This window comes from Pelophylax lessonae (genome assembly GCF_965119305.1).
Source record: "Pelophylax lessonae genome assembly, chromosome: 1".
Classification (NCBI taxonomy): Eukaryota; Metazoa; Chordata; class Amphibia; order Anura; family Ranidae; genus Pelophylax; species Pelophylax lessonae.
In genome coordinates this window covers 616,285,967-616,305,201 of record NC_138768.1, presented here as the reverse complement: position 1 = coordinate 616,305,201, position 19,235 = coordinate 616,285,967, and the positions used below count along the sequence as shown (strand labels likewise).

The following is a 19,235-nucleotide window of genomic DNA, read 5'->3' as shown; positions in this document are numbered from 1 at the left end:
GCAGGATAGAGGAGGAAGGAATCCCAGTAATCCTGGTAGCTCCGGACTGGCCTCGTCGAGCTTGGTACGCCGACATGGTCAGACTGGTGGCGGACGTCCCGTGGAGACTTCCTCTCAGGGAGGATCTACTGTCTCAGGGACCGATCTTCCATCCTGCTTTACGATCGCTGGCTTTAACGGCCTGGCTATTGAGACCCAGGTGCTGAAGGACAAAGGTTTGTCAGCTTCAGTTATTCCTACTCTAGTTGAAGCAAGGAAAGCGACTTCCAGAAAGATTTATCATCGCACATGGAAGTCCTACATTGCATGGTGTGAACCTTTGGGGTTCCATCCTCGGTCTTATTCGATTAGTCGAATATTGGCTTTTCTGCAACAAGGGGTTGAGCAGAAACTGGCCTTGAGTACTATCAAGGGTCAGGTCTCAGCATTAGCCATCTTCTTTCAGAAGCCTTTGGCTACTCATTCCTTGGTGCGGAACTTCATCCAGGGGGTGCGACATCTGGCTCCGCCAGTGCACGCGCCGTTACCCCCCTGGGATTTTAATTTAGTGTTATCGGTTCTTCAGAAACCTCCCTTTGAAGATATTAGGGAGATTCCTCTACCCACGTTGTCCCAGAAGGTGGCCTTCTTGGTGGCTATTACTTCTGCACGCAGGGTGTCAGAACTGGCCGCATTATCTTGTCGTTCACCATATCTGGTGGTTCATAGAGATAAGGTGGTTCTTCGTCCGAATCCATCCTTCCTACCAAAAGTGGTTTCAGAGTTTCATCTGAATGAAGAAATTGTATTACCTTCCCTGTGTCCTAAGCCCAGTCATCCTCGGGAGTTTGCTTTACACTCCTTTGATGTGGTCCGGGCGATCAGGGTATACTTGAAAACGACAGACTCGTTTCGCAAGACGGATTCACTTTTTGTGATCCCAGATGGACCCAAAAAGGGGTTGCCTGCATCTGCCGCGACCATTTCCAGATGGATCAGACAGACGGTAGTGCAGGCTTATTCTATTAAGGGTCGGGAGCCCCCGTTCCCTGTTAAGGCGCACTCCACTCGGGCACTTAGTGCGTCATGGGCCTTTCGCCATCAGGCGTCAGTGGTCCAGGTGTGCAAGGCGGCTACCTGGTCGTCGGTGCATACCTTTTCTAAACATTATAAAGTTGATGTAATGGCATCGTCTGATGCCTCGTTTGGCCGCAAGGTTTTTTCAGGCCGCAATTTGAGGAGACCAGTGGTCTACCTCGAGGGTTTTTTCCGTTGGAAAATTTTTTCTTTAGTCTCATTCTTTGTTTATAATGAGCCTTTAAAACTTCTAGTTTGGCACCGGTTGGGCCTTCTAGATTGGATTTGATTTTGTCAATCCCACCCCTCATTTGTGGCACTGCTTCTGGATGTCCCAGCTCTTGAGAATCAAGAAGACTACGTCTGTCAATGAGCGATAGAGAAAAATGGATTTTTGTAAGATCTTACCGTAAAATCCTTTTCTCTTAAGCTCATTGACAGACGTAGTACCCGCCCCTCTATCATTGAGTTGGGTTGGGTTAAATTCTCTGTACTGCTTTAAACAGAACTGATTCCCTGTAGCAGAGAGAGGGAGGATATACCCTCAGGGACTGCCCCTAAGGTGGAGCCAGAACGTTTTGTCTTTCTGCCTAGTCCTACTCCTGCGGAGACAACATAACCCAGCTCTTGAGAATCAAGAAGACTACGTCTGTCAATGAGCTTAAGAGAAAAGGATTTTACGGTAAGATCTTACAAAAATCCATTTTTACAGCTGAGGTGGGAGACTCTGTCCATAGGACAACAATCAGTCGTATACTGCACAAATCTGGCCTTTATGGAAGAGTGTCAAGAAGAAAGCCATTTCTTAAAGATATCCATAAAAAGTGTAGTTTAAAGTTTGCCACAAGCCACCTGGGAAACACACCAAACATGTGGAAGAAGGTGCTCTGGTCAGATGAAACCAAAATCGAACTTTTTGGCAACAATGCAAAACGTTATGTTTGGCGTAAAAGCAACACAGCTCATCACCCTGAACACACCATCCCCACTGTCAAACATGGTGGTGGCAGCATCATGGTTTGGGCCTGCTTTTCTTCAGCAGGGACAGGGAAGATGGATGGAGCCAAATACCGGACCATTCTGGAAGAAAACCTGATGGAGTCTGCAAAAGACCTGAGACTGGGACGGAGATTTGTCTTCCAACAAGACAATGATCCAAAACATAAAGCAACATCTACAATGGAATGGTTCACAAATAAACATATCCAGGTGTTAGAATGGCCAAGTCAAAGTCCAGACCTGAATCCAATCGAGAATCTGTGGAAAGAACTGAAAACTGCTGTTCACAAACCATCTACATCCAACCTCACTGAGCTCGAGCTGTTTTGCATGGAGGAATGGGCAAAAATGTCAGTGTCTCGATGTGCAAAACTGATAGAGACATACCCCAAGCGACTTACAGCTGTAATCGCAGCAAAAGGTATTAACTTAAGGGGGCTGAATAATTTTGCACGCCCATTTTTTCAGTTTTTTATTTGTTAAAAAAGTTTGAAATATCCAATAAATTTCGTTCCACTTCATGATTGTGTCCCACTTGTTGATTCTTCACAAAAAAAATTACAGTTTTATATCTTTATGTTTGAAGCCTGAAATGTGGCAAAAGGTTGAAAAGTTCAAGGGGGCCGAATACTTTCGCAATGCACTGTATGTCCTCTATGGCATTGGTATGCCTTGTCCTCAAAATGTAATAGCATATTTTCATCTCTGCATTGCATTTCACTTATTTCTTGCCTACTCCTATAATTCTGAATGATCTTGAAATTTGTAAGCTTACTTTGTGAAGATCCCCACTTATTTACTTACGTGAATTCTATGACACTCATTACGCACTGTTAACCACTTTACCACCGGAGGATTTTGCTGTCTTCCGTCCAGGTTACTTTTTGCGATTCGGCGCTGTGCGACTTCAACTGACAATTGCGCGGTCGTGCGACGCCGTACCCAAACGAAATTTACGTCCTTTTTTTCCCACAAACAGAGCTTTCTTTTGGTGGTATTTGATCACCTGTGCGATTTTTACTTTTTGCGCTATAAACAAAAAAAGAGCGTTTATTTTGAAAAAATAACAATATTTTTAACATTTTTTTATATGAAATTCCCCCCAAAAAAGATGTAAAAACCAATTTTTTTAAAAATTTTTGGCCAATTTGTTTTATGCTACATATGTTTGGTAAAAAAAATCGCAATAAGCGTATTTTGATTGGTTTGCGCAAAAGTTATTGCGTTTACTAACAAAGGGAAAGATTTCTGTCATTTTTGGTGTTTTTTTTTTAACGCGTAATGGCGGCGATCTGCGATTTTTTTTGCGGGACTGCGACATTGCGGCGGACAGACCGGACCCCTGACTGACATTTTTGACACTTTTGGGGGTACCAGTGACATTACTGCAGTAATCAGTGCTATAAATATGCACTGTTACTGTAAAAATGACACTGGCAGGGAAGGGGTTAATTTTATTGGAGAGGGAGGGGTTAATGTATGCCTGGTGCTTACTGACGTGTAGGGGGGGAGGTGACTATGTGATTCATGGACAGATCGGATGTCCAGCTATGCTGAACAGTCCGATCTGTCACTCCCTGTCACTATGGAGATCCGCCCGCTGTGTTTACACACAGCGGGCGGATCTCCAGACTCGATCCCCGACGATCGGGTAAGAGCAGCGGCGATCGCCGCTGCTCCTCCCCTGGCCCGACTCCCGCTGTGAATGAAAACAGCGGGAGCGAGCCTCCGGCGGCGCGCAAGCGCCGCCCAGAAGGGGGAGTGTCCAGTCACGTTAATACTACGTGGCTGGACGATAACGAACCACTCTGCCGCAGTAGTATTACTGTGAGCGGTTGCAGAGTGGTTAATAGGCACTGCTGTGTAACAGAATTCACAGAGCCTGCCTTCTGAACTACAGAGATGCAGAGAGGTTGAGTCTCAAAAGGTAGAGTTAGTACAGAAATCATGCTTGCAGGCAGTAACAAATCATGGGATAAGTAGTGCTTACATAAACTGCAAAGCATGCAGGAATCAAATGGTCAGCAGGCAGAACCTACGACATGAAAGGAAATTTTTAAGTAAGCTTATTTTGGATTGTCGAAAATACCAATTTTTATGTATTGCTATTACACTGCTGATGTTATAAAATGCTGTAATCATAGATATCAAGTTCTCAAATATTAAGTACCTACTAAAAATAATAATCTGTTTGTCTTTTGTCACCTCAAATGTTTCTATGGCAGCAGTCTCCACTCTCTGCCTTGGACTGTGGATATGTCCACTTTATATGCACCATAATTATTTTTGCCTAATTTTTTCCTATACAGAACATTTAAACGTTATAATGTTTGAGCTGTCACAGAGGCTACATAAAGCTCTCTCCAAAGTGGACATATCCTTCTATACATCATCAGTGGTTGATGAGATAAACAGAAAGGAAACCGTTTCTCCACTCTGCTTGCATCAGCAACCTGCCAAGCTTGTTATGGTCAGAAAAGAAGGTCCCAATAAGGTAACACATTTATATTGATCTCGGTTTAGAATGTTACATTTGTGGCCGGGGCAAAAAACAAAATGATAAATTATTTGTAAAAATATAACATTTTCTTTTGACCCTAGGGCAGATTCTTTTTTACATGCGATTCTCCTAAAGCTGATCAGTGCAAATACTTCAAATGGTTGGATGAAGTAAAAGGGACACATCAGGAGAAGGGAAAATCTGAGTCCAGACTTGTACTAGGGGACATGAAGAGCTTGTCCAAGTACATCAGATGTCAGCATATAAACTTGTATGAAGAAAGCCAGCTTATCATTAGGTTTGTAGTATACGGATAATCTGCAATGTATTTGAATATTGCACTAAAATATCTTTCATTCCCGTCCATTAACCACTTAAGCCCCGGAAGATTTTACCCCCTTCCTGACCAGGGGGTTTTTGCGATTTTTTTACTGCGTGACTTTAATGGACAATTGCGCGGTCGTGCGATGCTGTACCTAAACGAATTTCACGTCCTTTTTTTCCCACAAACAGAGCTTTCTTTTGGTGGTATTTGATCACCTGTGCGATTTTTTGATCATGCGCTATAAACAAAAAAAGAGCGTCGATTTTGCAAAAATAACAATATTTTTCACTTTTTTTTATATGAAATTCCCCAAAAAAAAAAAGTAAAAATCAAAATTTTTTAACATTTTTGGCCAATTTGTTTTATGCTACCTATGTTTGGTAAAAAAAAATCGCAAAAAGCGTATTTTGATTGGTTTGCGCAAAAGTTATCGCGTTTACTAACAAAGATTTTTGTCATTTTTGGTGGTTTTTTTTAAGGAGTAATGGCGGCGATCTGCGATTTTTTTTTTTTTTTGCGGTACTGCGACATTGCGGCGGACAGATCGGACCCTTGACTGACATTTTTGACACTTTTGGGGTTACCAGTGACATTTCTACAGTAATCAGTGCTATATATATGCACTGTTACTGCAAAAATGACACTGGCAGGGAAGGGGTTAACTATATTGGACAGGGAGGGGTTAAGTGTGTCCTAGGAGCGTGCTTCTAACTGTAGTGGGACATGTCTCCTAGTGTAAAAACACAGATCAACGGTTCTACATAGTAGAACCGTCTGATCTGCATTTTTACACAGGGAGAATGACAGGCGGCTTGTTTACATAAGCCGCTCTGCCTTTCTCCCGTTCTACCGACGATCGTAGTGTGACCGGCGGACATCGGGATGGCCAGGTTGTGCCTGACTTGGTGGCTCATGAATATGGCTCTGGTGTCCAGAAGGTCTTCCTTTTCATCTTCTGGAGGACCCTCACAATGTGAGGTGTTTTGGCTGCTTCTGAAGCATTGGACCACCCATCTGAAGGTTTATCCAATCTGGCTTTAGATGAACAATGCCATGGCGGTGGCATACATCAATCATCAGAGAGGAATCATAAGTTTTGCAAATGCAAGAGAGGTAGATCAGATCCTGTATTGGGCAGAACTTCATGGTCCTTGCTTGTCAGTTGTGTACATTCCAAGTGTAGACAATTAGTAAACAGATTTCCTCAACCATCAGCACCTGCAGCCAGGAGGGAGGTCCCTATGCCCAGAAGTGTGGGACACTGAATGTAGACCACCTAGCCTCCAGGTTCAACAACAAACTGGACAGTTTGTCTCTAGGTACAGGGATCCTTTAGCAGAAGCAGTGGATGCTCTGGTGCTTCTGCGGGATCAGTACACTCCAATCAATGCATTTTCTCCGCTGCAACTGCTTCCTTGTCTGCTTTGCAGGACTGAGATGGAGGGCATTCCAGTGATTCCCCACTGATCTGGACTGTCCCAGGCAGATGTGGTACCTGGTAAGACTTCTGGCAGATCTTTTGTCCCAAAGGCAAATTTGCCATCCTGATTCTCAAATCAGATTTAACAGCATGGCTGTTGAAGCCCAGTTACTGAGGGACAGGAGCATCTCTGAGTGTGATTTTTATGATGATCAAAGCTTGGAAATAGGCTACCATTGGATGTAGAAGGCATACATCACTTGATGTGGGTTTCTCAATAGGACTAATCCTTTCCTTCCTGTAGCTGGATCTGGACTAGTCTTTGGCTTTCAACACTGTCAAGGGTCAGGTTTCTGCCCTTTCTATACTGTTTTGGATACCATTGGTCTTTCAGTCATTGATTAGGACCTTTGCATAGAAGGTCTCCCATGTGGCTCCCCAATTCATTCCCTAGTGATTTTTGATTCTGTGGGATCTGAATCTGGTTTTCTCTGCACGTTAGATACCACCATTTGAATTCATTAGAGACTGGATGAGTGTATGAACTGACCACCTTTTACAGAAAAGAAGCCATTTTGGTTTTTCATAAAGACAAGGGGTTGTTGAGACCATTATTGCCTAAGATTTCTGCTTTCATTTCAACAAGGACATTCTTCTTCCATCCTTCTGCCTGGTTCTAATTTGCCAAATTGAAATTTTCCTCCATTGGATGTGGATTGGGCTGTGGAAATCTATCTCTCAGTCACTGCTTCTTTCAGAAAGAGTGATTCCTCTTTGTCATCTTGGATAGATCCTGAACTCCTGTTGCACCATCTCTAGGTGGCTCAGACAGACCATCATTCAAGATCATGGTCATGACCTCAAGAAGGTTCCACCCTTTCCTTAAAGGCACACATTACTAGATTTGTGAACACTTCTTGGAACTTTCTGCATCAAACAACTCAAACAAATTTTCAAGTTTGCTGCCACCTCTTCTGTTGACATATTCTCTAAGGTCTTCTGAGCGGACTCTTACTTTATCTGATGCCATCTTCGGGCTTAATGTCCTTCAGGCAGTTCATTGAGCAGCAGGCAGTCCCCAGTTTTCTGTTTTGTTACTGCATTTCATGGGTTGCCCACCCCTCAGTTGGACTGCTTTTGTATGTCACAAAGATTAAACACTTTTTGTGTCTCTCAAGTGATAAGAGAAAAAATATAATTTCTGTACTCCCTGTAAAATCATTTTCCTGGAGTCCATTGAGGCACTACCCCTCTGTGTATATGATTCTGCTCTTGGTATTTCTTTCCCACAAAACTGAGGCTTGCTAGTGATAAGAGGAGTTATCCTAGGCTGACCCAGGTTTCTTTTTTGCATGCCAGTGTCCAAATCTCTTGCAGACAGTGTTATAACCCAAAGGTTTATGTCTTCCAGTGTCCTTCAATGGACTGCAAAAAAAGGATTTTACATTGAGTATTAAAATTTGATTTTCTTAACCACCCCTATGTCTCAAAGGGATCTTATTTGGTACTTTTGGTTCTTCAAAACCGCCCAGTGAACTGATTTGGGATTTCACATTAGGGATTCAAATGAGCTGACCATTTCCTCTGTCGCGAGTGCCTGAGTTGGCAGCCCTTTCTCGCAAAGGACCTTTTCTTGTCTGTTTTGAGACTAGGGTGTATTGAGACCCAGACCCTTCTTCCTCCCCTTACTTTCACCTCAATGAGGACACCGTTCTTCCATCCCTATGTCCTGCTCTATAACGTACCAAGGAGATTTCATTTCACTGCATGAATGTAGTTAGAGCAGTAAGGGTCTACCTAGCCGCAACATTTTCTTTAAAGAATGTTTTTGTCCCTTTTTGTCTTCCTTGAAGGCTCCACAAAAGGGACATCCTGCTGCTTCTTCCACCACTCCCTTCCATATTAGCATTTATTCCACCTGATCTGGGGGTGTATCTTGTACTTTTCAACATCAAACATCTGTTTCACAGCTCTGCAAGGATTCCACCTAGTCTTCCATTCATATTTGTTTTGTGGACATGTGAGCTATATTGTTGCCCACCCCTCAGTTATTGCTTGCAGAAATCCCATGGTGTATGACTTGTTTTCCTGTGTCCTGTACTGTACAATTATCATAATGGGAATTTTGACATGTTGATAAATTCCATGTCTTGGAGTACATTACAGGACACCGGTCCCTCCACACTGTCCTCTGTAACTTCCAATTGCTTACTATAAAACTAAAGTTCCATAGAATAGATGGGATTATATAAAGATGAACTGGGGTATTCCCTGCAATGCTTTTTGCCAGTGTTTATGTACTTGAATGTAGCCGCATGTAACTCATGGTCTTTTACTTGCTGTCCTGTACCATACTTCAAGATATGGAATTTACTGGCAAGTCAGAATTCCCATTTTGTTTAAACCTAAACTCAAAAATAAATTGTTACTGCACTGTTGGCAAAATGTATTGGGTATCTAATGAACATTATTACTTTCATGTTGCCTGTTAACAGGAAAATATCTGGATATCCAAAACGGCAGTTTGGCAAGTTTGCAAAAGTTGGCAATGGAGGTGCAAATTTTGGTGGGGATTCAAAAACAAAACTTTATCTTAAGCTAAACAGAAAGGATAACTCATCTGCATACAATAAAGGTAAGTTTCTATGGTTGTATTATTGTATGTTGATAATTATGTAGTAAATGTGAAGGAATGTTTGCCTTAAAGATGTAATTTGTCTCCTGTGCAAGATATGTTGAAAAAGGGAAGGAATAGTTCCACGCTATGGACTAATTAAATATAGATTATTTGAATGTATTTATTAAAAGAGAGATGAAAAGCTGCTGCCCTCACTAAAACTACCAGAGTAGGTGTCCAATGTGAAAAAAGTTGTAATGGGGGAGTGAGTGTGAGGCTGCTATTTATCCCACAAACATGCATAAAATACAATGTGCCATGAATCATCAAAAAATATATAAAAAAACATAAATATCATAATACATCAAATACCAGACAATATAATCAAACATGCATAATTTAACCATTTTAAGACTGCTCACGTTGCTGCTACTGCAGCAAGGTGGCAGCCCTGGGTCCAGCGACGTAGACCTAGATTCCTCCCTGTCTCGGCGGCGCGCACCGCCGGAGGTTTGCTTCCGCTGTGTTTAGACAGCGGGAGTCGTGCAGGCGGAGGAGAGACGGCGATCTCCGTCTCTCTTCCCCGATCGTCGGGGAAAGAGTGAGAAAATCTTCTCTGTGACAGACAGGGACAGATCACAGCATTCAGCATAGCTGAACCTGCGATCTGTGTCACAGAACCCCTCCCCCCCCCACACACACACGTCAGTAAGCATGAGGCACACATTTAACCCCTTGATCACCAACAGTGTTAACCCCTTCCCTGCCAGTGTCATTATTACAGTAACAGTGCATATTTTTAGCACTGATTACTGTAGTATTGTCACTGGTCCCCCCAAAAGTGTCAAAAATGTCAGGGGTCTGATCTGTCCGCCGCAATGTCACAGTCCCGCAAAAAAATCGCAGATCGCTGCCATTACTGGTAAAAAAAACAATGAAAATGACAATCTTTCCCGTAGTTAGTAAATTTTGCGCAAACCGGTCAAAATACGCTTATTGTTTTTTTTTTTTTTACCAAAAATATGTAGCAGAAAACAAATTGGCATAAAATGTTAAAAAATGTTGATTTGTAAATTTTTTTGGGGGGGAATGTTATATATCAGAATGTGAAAAATATTGTTTTTTTTTTTTTTTTTCCAAAATTGTCGCTCTTTCTTTCAAAAATTAAAAATCGCACAGGTGTTCAAATACCACCAAAAGAAAGCTCTATTTGTGGGGAAAAAAAGGACATACATTTCATTTGGTTATAGAGTCGCACGACTGCGCAATTGTCTGTTAAAGTAACGCAGTGCCGAATCGCAAAATATGGCCTGGTCAGGAAGGTGGTGAAATCTTCCGGTCTTAAAGTGGTTAAAAATTCACTCATTGAGAATTTTTTCGTCAAAGACATGTAGCTAAATAAATATTGGCCTAAATATATGACAAAAATTGAATATATTGAATACTTTTTAACTGTCAAAAAAATTTCACTTTTTCGCAAAATTTTTGCACTTTTTAATTAATACTGCAAAAAATAAAAAGCGCAGAGGTGATCAACTACCACCTAAAGAAAGCTCAGCTTGTGGGGAAAAAAGGAAGTAAATTTAGTTTGGGTATAGCATTGCATGACCGGGCAATTGTAAGTTAAAGTCACGCAGTGCCAAGTTGAAAAAAGTGTCCTGGTCATTAAGCAGGAAAATCCTCTAGTCTTAAAGTGGTTAAAGACTCTAATTTATAGGACCTCAATTAGTGAAGTGAGATAACATCAGTGAATATTGTGCATATAATACATAACAGTAAGTCCTCAGGTAAAGATGAAAATAATATATTAAAAGTCCTTGAAAATAGGTGCGGGAAAAAAGCTGCAAATTCTACACAGACGGCTCCCCCCCCGTGTGTAGTAGCACTCACCTGATTTGCCTCAGCAGTAATGTGAAAACAATAGGAGCCTCTATAGTGTGAATACTGTTAACCAAACTTTTATTAAAAGGTATATATTGGACTTACATTAAGCAACATGAAAAAACAGCGTTAGTGTGACATAAACCAGGAAATCCTAAGCTCCCTGTGCTCCACAGACCAGACCTAACGCAATGACACTCTAGCTCTGTCTTAAGCATTTCGTCATCAAGACGTCATCAGAAGTGGCACCATCTTGCTACACCATCCGGTATTTATTGCATACGGAACAGGTCTTGAAGTTGAAATCGATCAAAACAGTTTTTATTGTGGCTGTTTTGTTGAAGGTCAGTCCGAGCTTGAAAGATGAACACACAGTAGTGCAGTTTTGTTTCGATGAGGCACAAGCTTGTATGGAAAAGATGGAGAAAAATCTCCACAGACCTGTTAAAAAAGGCTCTTTATCATCCGTGAACTGAATTTAGTTAGTGTACATAATGTACTTTTTACAAACTGACATAGTACTGCTGTCTGTACGAGGCTTTTCAGGAAATATCCTTCATCTGCTGAGTGTAACCATTAAGTTGCTTTTTACATGAACAGATTATTGGACCCCAGTTACTATGACAGCATGGGAATCTGCCATGATTCCATTCTGCTTTTACCTTAAGAATAAATCTCAATTCAAACCTATCGTGGCAGGACCTAAAAAATTCTGAATGCCCAGAGGGCAGGAAGGATCAGTGATCATGTGAACATTGTGATTGGCTGTCTCCATGCTCACGTGATCTGGAACTGGTCCTTCCAGCTACCAATTGTTAGTGGGGCCCGAGAGCAGTCTTGGCTGGGAGCACACAGTGAGCATGCTCTCAGCACAGAAACATCGGCCACCCAGTGACACCTATATGTGGCATGTGGATGTTAAAGCTCACCCTTTTGCCACCACATGGATGTGTTAAGTGGGCAGGAACAGGTTTAGAAGTGGAAGACCTCATGTTCGCTGATAACCCTAAAAGACATTTTATTCAGTTGGGTTATTTTAAATCAAATTTAAGAACTAAGCTATCTCTGGACTCACCCTTATATACCAAAACACACTCTCAGTACCTTCCTGTAAAATTTGTATGTGGAAGAATGTTGGTGTTCACACGGAGCCACAGCTCTTCATTGCCGGACAAGTAGAATCATTCCAACAGCTTCAGTTGAAAATTTTGTTCGATCAAGAAATTATTTTATTGATATATACAGCTTACACATGCAGCACAAGAACAATTTGGTGTATCTGGCCCTGTGATTGGCAGTGGGTTCATACTGGATAGAGTAATCAAATCTCAACAGCCAAGGGCTTGATATCCTTTGTATTTATCTCTACTGCATAAATTAGCAGGCAACTTCTTATTACGCTGTAGACAGAAGTGTGAAGTGGAGTTGAGTGTGCTGATTGATGAGATGTGGAAAGGATGCCCTTCAGGCAGTTTCAAAAGTGTAATTGTCTTCTTCCCACGGGCAAACACAATTATTTTTATTGCATTGGGTCTTCAGAACTCTGGCTTTTCTCAACAGGATAGGTGCCAGAGAAACTCTGTGTTGTAGTAAATGCAAAGTAAATCAAGGTGAGCTCCTGTAAAATTGCCCTACTATTGTGCGATACTGGGATATGGTGGTATCTAATATCAACAGTATATTTGGTCTTCACTTATTAGTTAGCTAGATTACTGTTATCATGCATTGTTGTACTACATGTATACTACTCCTGGCTACTAATCCTTAGCCCTCCCTTATTTAGAATTTTCTGTAAGAGAGTTCTGCTCTGATCCAAATACCCAAATGTTTACTATACTGCTAGTTCTCTTCTAGCAACAATTTTACTTGTTGGATCCCTTATATGGTTGATCGTATTTTTGTTGCCTTGCTAAGCACAGTCTGCCTTCACTCAGATACCCATTGTCTTATTACTACTTTGTTGTTTGTTTCTGAAAAAATGGAAAAATTCAAAGGTCTGTTACTTTTATACCTGTTTTTGTTAGCATATAATAAAAATATATCTAAACGAAAAAAAAAAAAAAAACAGTATATTTGGTACGCATATAAGCAATACCCCACTTACATGTTTATTGATCTGCTTTGAAACTCAGAACTAGACATACACACCTCCCTTGCAGCGATATGATCTTTATTTTCAGCCCTTAGAATGGTAGTATTGAAATGGGCTTCCACTACAGAAACCACTGTGGCAGAATGGGTTGCTGAAATAAAACTTCTAGCATATTAAAATATTACTTGGGTTGTGGAGTCTCGAAAAAGTACTCCTTAATATGGGCTGGATGCAGTGGTTGTGGAGGCTGTCCAGAGCGGTAAATCTAAAATACGGTATGATACTGTATGCCTTATCAATGTCATAGAACACAGAACTATGGTTGAGATAATGAAAATATGGGTAATCGGTCGTATAACTAAAATAAATATGGTTGTTATTGCTGAAGATTGCTCTGTTTTACAGATGACCTTGTGTTTCCATATTATGTATATTGTGATCGAGCTATGTTACTGTATGTGCCTTTGTACCATACCTATTGTTTTTATTTCCTTTATTTATAAATGTTAAAAAAAAAACATTGTCAAAAATATATTAAAAATATATAAACTTGTCTGCCATCCATAGGGCATTTTTGCTTCTCTCCATTTTGGGATTAGGTGCCAGTACTGTCAGAGGGGTGGTCCATTTCTTGATTAAAAGGCACAAAGGAAAAGTATCAGTAAAACAGAGAGCACATGCTTACGAGTCCCCATTCTGTAAGGATAAAAATCCATAGGTCACAGGACAGCTATCCCTTAGAAAACAGAACTTTTTATATTTTTTGACAAGAGAAATGTGTCAGTGCAAAATTAGCTAATCACAAAAAAGCTTCAGGTAAAAGTAAAAGCAATGCTAGACCCTAAGTTTGGCTTTTTCTTTTAAAGTTTTGTGAATTCAACTTTTGCCAGAGTGCAAGAAACACTCTTTTGGCAAATCAGAAGGCATTATCTAAAGTGTGGTGGGTAATATTAATGCTTGATATGACACTTAAGACATGTAGATTGTGCAACTGCCCATTAGGCATCAGGGGCCACTGTGTTTCTGTTTTATAGTTGTAATACAAACATTCACCTTTTTTTCTGAAGTTTAATACTTGTTGCACTGAATGTCAAATTATACTTATGTACATTTCATGTTTATATTTCTTTCCTTTTACAGTAGCCAGGAAGCTCATTGACATGACATGTGCAGGGGACTCTTAAAGCAATGTGTCTATTCATCTTGAGAATCCTTGTCGTTTTACAACTGAACTGTAATATATAATGGTACTATTTATAACGACCTACTTTATCACATTTTTCAGATGATGTCTGGGTTGTTTCAAAGACTCTGAACTTTGATCCAGTGGATACTTTTATCGCTTGCAGCGTTTTCTATGGACCCTCTGCTAACAATGACATAGAGATTTCTCCTTTGAAAGGATACTGCCCTTCCAACTGGCCAGCAAACAGTATGTGGCTGCAGTAACTAGCAAAACAAATAATTTTGTAACAAAAAATGCCAACGTTTGTGGCTCTTAATGAGTAGAATGGTGGGGTTTTTTTGGTATCTGTCATAATAACTTACATCACTGTAATGTGATCTGTCACCAACTATAAAACATATAAGCACAGTGCCTTAAAAAAAGTATTCATATCCCTTGAAATTTTCCACATTTTTGTCCTGTTACAACTAAAAACACAAATGTATTTTATTGGGATTTTATGTGATAGACCAAAACAAAGTAGCGCATTTTTGGGAAGTGGAAGGAATATGATAAATGACTTTCAAAATGTTTTACCAATAAATATCAGAAAAGTGTGGCGTGCATTTGTATTCCGCCCCCTTTACTCTAATGGAACCAATTGCCTTCAGAAGTCACCTATATAGTAAATAGAATCCACCTGCGTGTAATTTAATCTTGGTATACCGTAAATACAACTGTTCTGTAAAGCCCTTAGAGGTTTGTTAGAGAACCTTGGTGAACAAACAGCATCATGAAGGTGAAGGATTACACCAGACAGGTCAAAGAAACAGTTATGGAGAAGTTTAAAGCAGGGTTAGGTTATAAAAAAAATATCCCAAGCTTTGAACATCTCACAGAGCACTGTTCAATCCATCATCTGGAAATAGAAATAGTATGACAAATCTACTAAACACCTACCAAGACATGGCTGTTCACCTAAACTGACAAGTCAGGCAAGGGGAGCATTAATCTGAGAAGCAGCCAAGAGGCCCATGGTAACTCTGGGGGAGCTGCAGAGATACGCAGCTCAGGTGGGGGAATCTGTCCACAGGACAACTATTAGTCATGCACTCCACAAATCTGGCCTTTATGGAAGAGTGGCAAGAAGAAAGCCATTGTTGAAAAAAAAGCCATAAGAAGTCTTGTTTCCAGTTTACTGGAAGCCATGTGGGAGGACACAGCAAAAATGTGGAAGAAGGTGCTCTGGTCAGATGAAACCAAAATTGAACTGTTTGGCCTAAAAGTGAAACACTGTGTGTGGCAGAAAACGAACACTGCACATCACCCTGAATACACTATCCCCACCATGAAACATAGTGGTGGCAGCATTATGTCGTGGGGATGCTTTTCTTAAGCAGGGATGGGAAAGCTGGTCAGAGTTGATGGAAAGATAGATGGAGCCAAATATAGGGCACATTCCAGCAGGACAACAACCCTAAACATACAGCCAGAACTACAATGGAATGGTTAAGATCAAAGCCTATTAATTTGTTAGAATGACCCAGTCAAAATCCAATTGAGATACTGTGGCAAGACTTTAAAATTGCTGTTCACAGATGCTCTCCATCCAATCTGACAGAACTTGAGCTATTTTGCAAAGAAGAATGGGCAAACCTTTCACTCTAGTTGTGCAAAGCCAGTAGTGACATACCCAAAAAAGACTTGCAGCTATAATTGCAGCAAAAGGTGGTTCTACAAAGTATTGACTCAGGGAGCCTGAATACAAATGCATGCCACACTTTTAAGAAATGTATTTGTCAAACATTTTGAAAACCATTTATCATTTTCCTTCCACTTACAATTATGTGCCACTTTGTGTTGGTCTATCACATAAAATCCCAATAAAATACATTTACATTTTTGGTTGTAACATGACAAAATGTGGAAAATTTCAAGGGATTTTATTTCAAGGCACAATATATATTATATATATATATATATATATATATATATATATATATACACACACACACACACTATCTCACAAAAGTGAGTACACCCCTCACATTTTTGTAAATATTTTATTATACCTTTTTATGTGACAACGCTGTGGAAATGACACTTTGCTACAATGTAAAGTAGTGAGTGTACAGGTTGTATAACAGTGTAAATTTGTTGTCCCCTCAAAATAACTCAACACACAGCCAATAATGTCTAAACCGCTGGCAACAAAAGTGAGTACACCCCTAAGTGACAATGTCCAAATTGGGCCCAATTAGCCATTTCCCCTCCCCGGTGTCATGTGACTCAATAGTGTTACAAGCTCTCAGGTCTGAATGGGGAGCAGGTGTGTTTAATTTTGTTGTTATCGCTCTCACTCTCTCGTACTGCTCAAAGAACTCTCTGAGGATCGGAAGAAAATAATTGTTGCTCTACATAAAGATGGCCTAGGTTATAAGAAGATTGCCAAGACCCTGAAACTGAGCTGCAGCACGGTGGCCAAGACCATACAGCGGTTTAACAGGACAGGTTCCACTCAGAACAGGCCTCGCCATGGTCGACCAAAGAAGTTGAGTGCATGTGCTCAGCGTCATATCCAGTGGTTGTCTTTGGGAAATAGACGTATGAGTGCTGCCAGCATTGCTGCAGAGGTTAAAGGGGTGGGGGAGGTCAGCCTGTCAATGCTCAGACCATACGCTGCACACTGCATCAAATTGGTCTGCATGGCTGTCGTTTTAGAAGGAAGCCTCTTCTAAAGATGATGCACAAGAAAGAAGAAAGCCCTTAAACAGTTTCCTGAAGACAAGCAGACTATAGACATGGATTACTGGAACCATGTCCTGTGGTCTGAAGAGACCAAGATAAACGTATGTGTTTCAGATGGTGTCAAGCGTGTGTGGCGGCAACCAGGTGAGAAGTCCAAAGACAAGTGTGTCTTGCCTACAGTCAAGCATGGTGGTGGGAGTGTCACGGTCTGGGGCTGCATGAGTGCTGCCGACACTGGGGAGCTATAGGTCATTGAAGAAACCATGAATGCCATACTGAAGAAGAGCATGATCCCCTCCCTTTCGGAGACTGGGCTGCAGGGCAGTAGTCCAACATAACGACCCCAAACACACCTCCAAGACGATCACTGCCTTGCTAAATAAGCTGAGGGTAAAGGTGAGGGACTGGCCAAGCATGTCTCCACACCTAAACCCTATTGAGCATCTGTGGGGCATCCTCAAACGGAAAGCGGAGGAGCGCAAGGTCTCTAACATCTACCAGCTCTGTGATGTCATGGAGGAGTGGAAGAGGACTCCAGTGGCAACCTGTGAAACTCTGGTGAACTCCATGCCCAAGAGGGTTAAAGCAATGCTGGAAAATATTGGTGGCCACACAAAATATTGACACTTTGGGCCCAATTTGGACATTATCACTTAGGGGTGTACTCACTTTTGTTGCCAGCAGTTTAGACATTAATGGCTGTGTGTTGAGTCATTTTGAGGGGACAGCAAATTTACACTGTTATACAAGCTGTACACTCACTCACTACTTGATGTTGTAGTAAAGTGTCATTTCTTCAGTGTTGTCACATGTCAGACATTAATCACTTTACCACCGGAGGATTTTGCTGTCTTACGTCCAGGCCACTTTTTGCGATTCGGCACTGTGCGAATTTAACTGACAATTGCGCGGTCGTGCGACGCTGTACCCAAACAAAATGTACGTCCTTTTTTTCCCTCAAACAGAGCTTTCTTTTGGTGGTATTTGATCACCTGTGCAATTTTTACTTTTTGCGCTATAAACAAAAAAAGAGCGTAAATTTTGAAAAAATAACAATATTTTTTACATTTTTTTTTAATGAAATTCCCCCCCCCCCCCCAAAAAAATGTAAAATCTAAATTTTTTTTAATTTTTGGCTAATTTGTTTTCTGCTACCTATGTTTGTTTGGTAAAAAAAAATCACAATAAGCGTATTTTGATTGGTTTGCGCAAAAGTTATTGCGTTTACTAACTAAGGGAAAGATTTCTGTCATTTTTGGTGTTTTTTTTTTTTTTTAACGAGTAATGGCGGCGATCTGCGTTTTTTTTTTTTGCTGGACTGCGACATTGCGGCGGGCAGATCGGACTCTTGACTGACATTTTTAACACTTTTGGGGGTACCAGTGACATTACTACAGTAATCAGTGCTATAAATATGCACTGTTACTGTAAAAATGACACTGACAGGGAAGGGGTTCATTTTATTGCAGAGGGAAGGGTTAATGTATGCCTGGTGCTTACTAACGTGTGTGGGGGGAGGTGACTGAGTGACACAGGGACAGATCGCAGGTTCAGCTATGCTGAACCCTGCAATCTGTCACTGTCTGTCACTTAGGAGATCCGCCCGCTTTGTTTACACAAGCGGGCGGATCTCCAAACTAGATTCCCCGACGATCGGGGAAGAGCGGCGGTGATCACCGCCGCTCCTCCCCTGGCCCGAATCCCGCTGTGACTGAATACAGCAGGAGCGAGCCTCCGGCGGCGCGCGTGCGCCACCCACAAGGGGAGGAGACCAGCGGAATTTACACTGTTAGGGTCCTTTCACATGGAACGGAATCCGTTCTGCTCCACGCGGGGGGGTAAGATCGATTCGCCGATCCCCGCTGAGCAGGCGGATGGATGATAGCTCCGTCTCCGCCAGGTGTGTGGAGCTGTCAGATCCCCACTGTCCTCTATGCGGAGATCAGATGAGAACGGACCCGCTTGTCCGTTCTCATCCGATCCAATCCTTCAGACAGATGGGAAATAGGGTTTCCATCAGTCTGGATTTCACGGACAAGATCAGAATCGGATAGCAGCGGGTGTCAGCGGAGATGTCTCTGCTGACATCTGCTGCACCATAGGGATGCATGGAGCATCTGATCCAGTCCGCCTGAAAAACTGACAGGCGGATCGGATCGCCCGTGTGAAAGGACCCTAATACAAGCTGTGCATTTACTACTTTACATAGCAAATGTAGCAAAGTGTCATTTCTTCAGTGTTGTCACATGAAAAGATATAATAAAATATTTACAAAAATGTGAGGAGTGTACTCACTTTTGTGAGATACTGTGTGTAGATAGATAGATAGATAGATAGATAGATAGATAGATAGATAGATAGATAGATAGATAGATAGATAGATAGATAGATAGATAGAATCATATGCTATGTACCCATACGCCTAAAATATA

The 19,235-nt window shown here is 41.4% G+C and overlaps 1 protein-coding gene across 1 annotated transcript in view; it reads left to right on the top strand.

Moving 5' to 3' along the window:
- The window catches only part of ZGRF1 (zinc finger GRF-type containing 1), a 212,633-nt gene that overhangs the window by 84,868 nt on the left and 108,530 nt on the right, over nucleotides 1–19,235 (top strand). Inside the window, exons 13-16 of the mRNA XM_082254282.1 lie at nucleotides 4,365–4,549; nucleotides 4,657–4,853; nucleotides 8,796–8,935; nucleotides 14,176–14,322. Coding sequence (XP_082110408.1) covers nucleotides 4,365–4,549; nucleotides 4,657–4,853; nucleotides 8,796–8,935; nucleotides 14,176–14,322 — 669 coding nt within the window. The remainder of the gene's footprint in view (nucleotides 1–4,364; nucleotides 4,550–4,656; nucleotides 4,854–8,795; nucleotides 8,936–14,175; nucleotides 14,323–19,235) is intronic.